The 9,140-nt window shown below is 36.9% G+C and overlaps 1 protein-coding gene across 2 annotated transcripts; it reads right to left on the minus strand.

Annotated features, from left to right (window-relative positions):
* Positions 1 to 417: 417 nt before the first annotated feature.
* Positions 418 to 4,868, minus strand: LOC103489228 (proline-rich receptor-like protein kinase PERK9). 2 transcript variants are annotated; one of them, XM_008448299.3, is made up of 8 exons: positions 3,003 to 4,868; positions 1,933 to 2,367; positions 1,773 to 1,859; positions 1,628 to 1,698; positions 1,467 to 1,543; positions 1,213 to 1,360; positions 892 to 1,053; positions 418 to 778 (listed from the first exon to the last, which is right to left on the minus strand). In XM_008448299.3, the coding sequence occupies exons 1-8, from the start codon at positions 4,000 to 4,002 to the stop codon at positions 599 to 601; spliced, it is 2,160 nt and encodes a 719-aa protein (XP_008446521.2). In that variant the 5' UTR covers positions 4,003 to 4,868; the 3' UTR covers positions 418 to 598. The 2 variants fall into 2 exon arrangements, with proteins under 2 accessions (XP_008446521.2, XP_008446522.2); XM_008448300.3 differs by having other exon boundaries at positions 1,933 to 2,337; positions 3,003 to 4,818.
* Between the last annotated feature and the right edge of the window lie 4,272 nt (positions 4,869 to 9,140).

A 9,140-nucleotide genomic window follows, 5' to 3' on the forward strand; every position in this document is an offset into this window, starting at 1 on the left:
GATATTGATGAGCCACTCAGAATGGCTTCAATTTCTAAAAGAATTATAGATATCTAATCTATTAATTTGACCACTACATTAACCTTTAACTTTCAGGTAAAGTTTGTGTTAGGCCTAAGTTGGGCTTAATCCAACCTCTGAGATTTCACTATATGTAATTAGAAAAACTTTCAGTTTCTTTCTTTCTTCCTTTTTTTCCTCCCAACACTCCATCAATTTTCCCCCCAAAGAAATCTTAATCTTCACACTTTGATCAATTTTCTCCCCAAAGAAAACTTGTTCTTTTATTAAGTTTGACATTTACAAATTTGTGTCCCACTTGCCAAAATTAGGTGCTATAAATGCAAATGTCAAAACTTAATAAAAAAAATTCCCAAACCCAAAAAGAATCATAAAATTTCACTGGAGTAATATGGATTTATGTATAAACAATGATGGAATCTATTGAGTATGAATTGGGGGATTGTTCATATATACTTACATTTACATGAAGGTGCTCTTGCGATCAACCTTAGTTCCAGTCAGCATAGAAAAAAGCCTTCCTGGTCAAGGTGAAATTTCTCCTCTCTCTATTACATCTACAAAATTTCCTATTCAATCAGGCATTTGAGCTACCTTGGCTATAAAAATCTGAACTGTAATCTTGGTTACCGAATGCCAGCATTCGGAAAAATCTAATTTCGGCAGATTGTTGACCGGAGTCGAAAGCTTGACTCTCCCCAAATCTCATTCCATTACTTAAATCTGCAGTTGCTAAACTATCAAAAGCTCTAACAACCTGAGAATGAGAACATGAGAAGAATAATTCTGTTACAATACTGGCAAAAGATGTAAGAATGGTTAGTTTCGGTTATATGTATTCGTATTACAAATCAGTAACAGAAACACAACCTGTCCCATCTGCGGTCTCTTGGCAGACGCGTGACGCACGCAAGCAGCAGCTATTCCTATCATCCTCAACATTTCACTCTCGTCATAGTTCCTTCCAAGCCTTGGGTCTACCAAGTTTTCGAAATCTTGATTGTCAAGTGCATGGTTAAGTAAAGGCCGAGCCTGAAAAATGAGAGCATTGTCAGGAAAGTTTGATTTGGGAGTTTGAAAATCCCCATTTTCTAGCATTGGTAAATGTTTTAGCTGTAACTTATCAATAACTGTTTGGGGAATTTGATGCATATCAGCGAACACCTACAAGAGAAGCATGGATAGATTTACCCATTCGACAAGGCTCTCGTTCCCCATTGGTTGGGATGCATCCACAGCTTTTCGACCAGTAATCAGCTCGAGAAGTACAACTCCAAAAGAAAATACATCTGATCTCTCAGTTAACTTTCCACTTGATGCATATTCAGGAGCAACATATCTACAAAAAAAAAAAAAAAGAAACATGAGATAATAATTAATTATAGATTTCAAAGACAAGAATTCTAAGAGGCTTTGGTACCAATCAACAATCAAAAACTTCCTACCCAAAAGTTCCCACAACACGAGTTGTTATATGAGTCTGTTCGTCGAGAGCTAATTTGGCAAGCCCAAAGTCCGAGACCTGCATGATAACCAATAAAAACATGAAGCACACACCTTTTTTAAGCAAAGCATTTTAGCATAGATTGTGAAACATGGTGCATACTCGAGCTTCAAAATTTTCGTCAAGAAGAATGTTTGAGGATTTGATATCACGGTGGATAATTCGAGGATGACCTGATATAATGAAATCGTCAGTCTTAAGTTGACATCAGTCAGCTGATTCTACAGATAAAGGTACAGGAACTTACAATCTTCATGAAGATAAGCAATGCCCCGGGCTGCACCAGCTGCAATCTTAATGCGCTTTGCCCATTCCAGAACGAGCTCACCATTGCCTGGTGTAGAAAGGGCAGCAAAAATTAATTTTGGCTAACTATGATCACAAGTCAAAGAGTATATAAATAATACCTTTGAGATGAAGATGGTAGTAAAGTGAATTGTTAGAGACGTAATCATAGACCAGCAACCTTTGATGCTCTGAAATACAATAGCCCACAAGAGAAACCAAATGGCGATGGTGTACACGACCAATAATCTCGACTTCAGCTTTGAATTCCAGCTCACCTTGGCCACCACCAATCTTTAGCTCCTTCACTGCAACCACTCTTCCATCTGGAAGATATCCTTTATAAACAAAACCAAATCCTCCTTCTCCTAAGAGGTTCTGAGTAGAAAATGCATTGGTTGCGTTGAAGAGTTCCTCATATGTAAACAATGGCCTCGAACTCCCCAGCCCACCAGGCTCTTTTGGAGTGTATATTCCACCACTGCCACTCCCACTGCCACTGCCGGTGGCATGTATGTCTTGATGAACTGAGGAATGGACCTTCATAAGGGATGATTCTACGAAAAATTTACATAAATTCTTGAACTTCAGTACTTTCCCAACGACAAATCAATATTTTCTTTTACCTAATAAAACTTCAGAACAAAAATTGAAACTCCCCAAAAATGGCACATCCAGAAGTACTAAGTTATTACATGCTCCGACTACAAATCATAAAAAGAAGATGCCTACCGCAATAAACATTCTAGTTAAAAGTAATCTAATTACAAAAACCGAAACAAGAATAACACATCTGCATTTGCACTAAAAATGTTTGAAACCTGAACTTCCACATAAGTTAGAAGTGGAGACAGTATCTCTCTACAGGTACAAAACCTTCCGGTAGAAGCAAGAAGTAAAACATGGATTTAGACTAAGTCGATAATATTATATCATGGTAGAAACTTGGGGAGGCTAATTATCCTAACAAAATATACCAGGACATTGATTATGTTCTTTACGAGAAACACAAGGACCAAATGGAAATCCCAATAAATTATCAAGCAGGCAGAAGCTAATCATAAATGAAGAGGTCTGTGGTTCTAACAAAATAGGTCATATGTCCTTGCAACAAATTAATGCAATAAATTGTTGGGCAGGAAGGTAAACCATAGATGTGTATGATAATAAAACAATATTTACATTGCAGTACCCGATTTAGGAGAGGAACCCAGAGAGGATGGCATAATGTAACCTCCACGCCCAGAATCATTTTTCCTTGGCTTTCTGATGTACCATACAACAAATCCAATTATGAAAAGCACGATAATTCCTGCCGCTACACCAATGGCAATCACACCCCCACTACTGATCCCTCCATTGCTATTGGAATTTGAATTTGCACTTCCATCACTAGGAGCAGAACCATCGCCCGTACGATTCCCCGACGGCAATGTGGGGGGTTTAGAAGGTAATGGAGGAGAAAGACGCGACGGCGGAGGTGGTGGAGATGGGGGTAGTGATGACTTGGGAGGAGGACTTGCCGGTGAGGGCTCACCGGGAGGGGGAGAAAGCCGTGGGGGTGGCGGTGAATTTCTAGGAGGTATTGATGCTGGGGAGGGAGGTGAGGTTTCTGGAGGTGCTGATGGTGGCGGTGGGGGTGAATTCTCAGGTGGGTTTGTGGGTTGTGGCGGCGGGGACGGATTGTCCGGCGGGTTTGCTTGTGATGGTGGTGGTGGTGGTGGCGGCGGAGGGGAATTTTCAGGTGGTTTTGATGATTGTGGGGGAGGGGATTGAGGAGGCTCTGCTGCAGGAGGTGGAGGTGAATTTGGTGGGGGATCAGACGGCGTTGGGGGAGTGGAGCTTACTGGTGGTGGAGGGTCCGGTGTTGTTGGGGGTGGAGCATTGGGCGTAGTTGGTGATGGAGTTGCCGGCGGAACCGTCCGAGGCGGCGGAGGAGACAATGCAGGTGTTGATGGCGGGGGAGTTTCAGATGTAGGTGGAGGTGAAGTAGCAGATGGTTGATGAGACGGCGGCGGAGGAGATGAACTAGGAGTGGCGGAGTCAGACTGATTCGAAGGAGGCGATTGTTGCGGCGGCGACGGTGACGGAGTAGTGGGTGGAGAATCAGATGCGGCAGGAGGCGAAAGAGATGGAGTGGAGGGAGAAGCCGGAGACGGAGATGAAAAAGGCGCCGGTGATACGGCCGCCATTCTTGAGAAAACCCAAGCTTACGCTTAAAGATAGCAACAAATCACAGTTGATCAACTCACACGGAAACTTCAACTTTCGGTGAAACCCAATTCAATCGGCAAATTTCGCGCAATATTCATATTTCAGACAACCCCATCGTCCAATCAAATCTTCCCAAATTCAATTCCAATGATATTTCATAAAACAAACCTCCACAATCATAAACCCATGGCCAGAATCATCCAGTACTCTGTTTCAACTCCTCATAGCAAAAGCAAAGATTATACATACAGCTCACCCAAATCAAACAGTATTCTCCAGTTCCGATTCAAGTACAATCCAAATATTCTTGCTAAAATCAGATAATTACAGCCTTTGAAGTAAAAAAATGGACACAATCAAGTTCATCATCACCAGACCCACAAAAGAAAATCAAGAAGTTCACAAGTTAAGAAAAAGAACCAAACCTAAGCTCGATTATCAGATTTATTGGGCAAGATTCAAGAACTCAGTATGATCAATAAATTACTGAAGATTGAAGAAGAAATGCAGAAGAAGAAGAAGAAGAAGAAGAAGAAGAAGAAGAAGAAGAAGAAGATGGAAACTGAAAAAAGATGAACTTTTCCATCAACAACCTCAACCTCAATCTCTATCTTACTTTCTTCTTTTTCTTTCTGATAATCGAAATGGAGATTGAATTCCTCGAAAGTGCAGCCGAATTTGATTCTCGAATTCCCTGTAGGAAGAAAAGTTTTCTCAAGAACACGGCTTTGTGGGGTCTCGAAATTTCAAAGCCAATTTGATAGCAACACAAAAGATTAAATATATGAAGATTTTGTCCAATGTTTGAATACAAGAACAAAAATTTGATTGACTCGTTGTTCACACCATACTCATATCATCAATTATGACATGGCAAATTTGAGCTTTTTATTGAGTAATTTTAGCCACAACCTTTACTTTCTTGTAACGTCAAATTCATTCTTAAATCAATATTATAATTACAAATTTCTTTCTTTAAATAGTATTATAAACAGTAATTATGAACAATCAAATTTCATCGCCATGGTCAAACCAATCCCCTACTCACCTTCAGCTTTCATTTTACACGAAAACCAACAAATTCAAAATGTCACCTTCACTTTTAAATCAATAAAAATGAAAACTTTGACTACACTAATCTTAATTATAATTATATCTTCAAACTTTCAATTATACAGTTACTAAACTTTTTTAAAAATATAGTTTTTATAATTTGTCTTAAATTTTAATATAAATTTATAAATACCATCATTTTAATACTAAGGTAGTTCAGATCCAAAAAGGTCTATGGTGACCTGCTTTTTTGGAATGTTATGAAATAAAGAAATTAAAGTGAAAGGGTAAAGTGAACATTACAATATAAACAAAAAGTGGGGTTTTAAAAAAAAAAATGTATTTTGACATGTATGGTATGGCTATGACACTTTAACAAAAGAGGGTTTAAGCAGAAGTAAAGGGAAGGTGTAAAATTGTGGTAAATATGAGGAAAAAGGGTAGATAATGTGGGATGATTACGAGGATTACCTTGTTTGTTTTACTTGTTTTGAGATACTAATCAATCTACTAAGCAACATATAAATCAAATTGACATTTCCATATTCAATCTCTCAATTATGGAATTAATGAGGACCATGTATCACAATATCTTTTATATATATATATATATATATATATCAAGTCATGCACCGAATTCAGCATTTGAATTTGATAACGTGTGATTCTTTTTCTTTTGTGAAAAAGAACATTCACAATTAGAAATTAGGAAGAAAAACAAAAGCATTTGAAAATATAAACGTGAAGTAAAACAGGTAATACTAATAAGAAAAACAGTCGAGGTTTGTCGGGGGCGAGACCCAAATACTACGAGTGAGCCCGAGTCCAAGTTCAAAGGGTATCGCGAGAAGGTATATGAAACCAGACATCTCGAAAGAAGAAAGTTAAAGCCTCGAAATTTGGTCCAACTAACTAAATTGTGAATATATACCAATTGAAAAATAATCGACTCTACTATGTAAAATACCAGAACAAATCTAACATGGCAAGATATAGTACTATTTAAGGATCCAAAGAGGAGGATTAAACAATCTTTAAAGTGAAGTTTTTAACTTAGTTAAGCGCACACCCTCTTTTGCTCACTTAAACATTAAAGTGTGGTAGGTTTAACATCACACTGATATGCAATTCTCTTTTGCATGTAAATTTAAAAAGTGAGACTAGACCAAAAGAAGCAAGTTAAAAGTCAAATCTACGAAAGATCTATAACAACAAAAAATGCGAAAGAGTTGGAACAGTAACAGAGATAAATAAAATAAAGTTTAGAAATAAACGAGGGTATAAAATTGATTAGACGATGAGAGAATCTGGTAGGTTAATATAGAAAAATCACAAGTGTGTAAATATAAACAAATTGGGCATTCAAATGAAAAGATAAAGGAAGAATCTTTGTAGTGAAAGTGGTGGGGTAAGGGTCAATGGAATGGATGGGTTTTTGTTTTAACATAACACGTGAATCTCTCCCACGCCTACCACCAATGGTTGGCTGTTCAACCTCCAACATTGCTCTGTTTCAAAGCTATCATCATATGGCATTTTGGTAGCAACCAACGTATGCTATTCTGCCCTTCCTCTTTTTTCTTTATACCCAAATTTCTATTCCATTACATGTCTCTAATCCAATATAAAAGCTTTGCCCATTCACTAAGCCTCAGTGGGGGCTGCGTACAAAGAGAGAGCAAAGGCAAGCGCTACCACACTTCTCGCCACTGATTTTGCTACAATAAATAATCAAGAACAAGCTCGTTCCATCATGATAAACTCAATATTTAGAGAAAATGAATTTTTTGTTTCAACACGGTTAGAGTTACAAAGTTCGAATAAAAGAAAATTTTAGTTTTAATGATTTGATAGTACCTCACAGCTAATTCTTGTTTTATCAAATCGTACATAGTAAATTCTATTTTCTTTTTCCTGAAAACGATATAAACCATACTTTTCCATTCCTAACAACTCTACCAAGCAAACAGGCCAGAAGGCACAACCCATTTATGGTGCACACAAATAGGGAACAAATCAGATCATTATTCAGTATCCTATCATGAAGATTTGCTGCTAAATGTTAGAACACTTCTCAAAATATAACTACACAATTTACGAGCAACTTCTGAAGTTATACTGATGTTATCTGGAGTGTCAAGCTGACAGTAGTAACGAGGCCTCACTTTTATTCCATAAAGGACCTTCGTGAGGAGTGTAGTTGTTGTATAACATTATTTCTTTATGAATCGTTCAGAGTAGGGTACACAAGAAATGGATTTAATATTAGTTCTTAATTGGAAATTGTATCAATAATTTGCCCTTGGTTAGGATTAGGTGATGATACCAGCAGGTAAAGAAGAGAATGTGAACTTAGATCTAATGGATGGCCCGCCCATGTTCTGTCAACAAGCAGTAGCCTTATTAAATTAGAGATATATCAATAAACCAACGTGAAGTTTCAGCAAGTTTAGGGACTTCCTATTCTACCGCTCAAAACTTGTAGGATTGTTCTATCCTGAAAAAAGATAAAAAAAAAAAAAAAAAAAAAAAGAACGCAACCACAGTGGTTGTGCCTGCATACCTGACATAACGAGAATACAGATGAATGGTCAGAAGAGTTTGGTGTCAATAACGGACAAATGTATAAACTCAATTGAATGATAAAAGTTCCAACCAAACAACATGAACTAAAGATTCTGAATCAGAAATCTTATATTTCGACTAATCACAACTTTGGAAAGCTATCTGGAAAACGAGGTTCAAATATTAATCTGGTAATAAACAAAGAATAATATATCATCACAAGACAAAAAGTTTTCTAAACTAAGTAGGTGGAGGGTTGCTTTAGGCAAGGCACAAAATCCATTGATGGGTTCAAGCTCGAAGAAACATACATCACAAAAGGGAAAAGTCGTCGTCTTAAATTCTAGACCAAACAGCCAAGCTGCTGCCAAGTATACCAGTCCGAAAATAATCAAGTGCTCAACCTCAAGTGTCATAAATGACCATGGCATTACTAGAGTTATACGAAACCGCATGTGACTGTTAGAGAGCGCATTATAAATAGTTACATCCACGAGGGGGAATAAGCTAAACGATAGTTCAAACCTTATTTTTAAGCATTTAACTAAACTATACACTCTTTATACTAACTTACTAACTTAAGTATCAAGGCATATTACGTTAGAGACCACAATAGTGTGAGAATCTATTATACAAATCGGCTCAAAAAGTGAGACCAGATTAAAAAAGGTAGATCAGAGTCCATGAGAGACACATGGTGACAACAAATACTAAGCACGCAGAAGGATCATCAGTAGGACAAGCTATCCCAAATCTAAATATCATTGGTAGGTTAATGTATTCCTATTATCTCTACATCAGTGTCAGTTCTTTTATAGTGAATGAAGATGCAAACCAATGACATGGTTTATTTCTCTCACACAAACTATAGGCAGCTTAGAAGAGAATAACTTGCTTAGTCAGCAGTCAGCACTCACTCACAAGATCAAATGGGTAAGTCACTTCACTCAAGTGGGTCAACGACAGCATAAGAATAAGGAACTCATTCCCATGAACTTCTGATTAGCATTAACCACACAAGTACACTAGAATAGTTCCCAGCCTTTATTAAATTACAAAGAGTAAAACCTCCTAGTAGACTATGAAACACGAGAGCTCTCTCTTGATCTATCACGTTCTTACCTACACGTGCGTCTTCCCCCTTTGCAAACAAGTTTACATTAAACTAAAAACCACTTCAGATAATAAAGATAAAAACAAGACTATCGACTTTATCCTCTAAATTTTGATTTTAAATTGATACCAATTTAGATTCTAAGTTTAAAAAGTCTTTGAACTTAGTTTTTTTTTTCCAAATAGGTCTTTGTTTTAAAAATTTTAAGAATTAATTAATTTCTTACACATAAAAGTCAAATATTGTATTTAATAAGAACCCTAAGTATTATATATATATATATATATATATATATGTATATAAATTAATCTAGAACCTATTTAAAAATTGAGAGGATATAGATTTAACGATAAGTTTTTAAAAAAGAATTTATTGCATTTTTTT

Source organism: Cucumis melo, chromosome 10 (assembly GCF_025177605.1).
Source record: "Cucumis melo cultivar AY chromosome 10, USDA_Cmelo_AY_1.0, whole genome shotgun sequence".
In the NCBI taxonomy this organism is placed as follows: Eukaryota; Viridiplantae; Streptophyta; class Magnoliopsida; order Cucurbitales; family Cucurbitaceae; genus Cucumis; species Cucumis melo.

Excerpts from the sequence above, each read along its gene's own strand:
- LOC103489228 (XM_008448299.3), bottom strand. The coding sequence starts at position 4,002 with ATGGCGGCCGTATCACCGGCGCCTTTTTCATCTCCGTCTCCGGCTTCT. Across the intron at positions 1,860-1,932 it reads CTACCATCTTCATCTCAAAG|GCAATGGTGAGCTCGTTCTG; the intron begins GTATTATTTATA and ends TTTCTACACCAG. Across the intron at positions 1,054-1,212 it reads ACGAGAGCCTTGTCGAATGG|GCTCGGCCTTTACTTAACCA; the intron begins GTAAATCTATCC and ends CTCATTTTTCAG.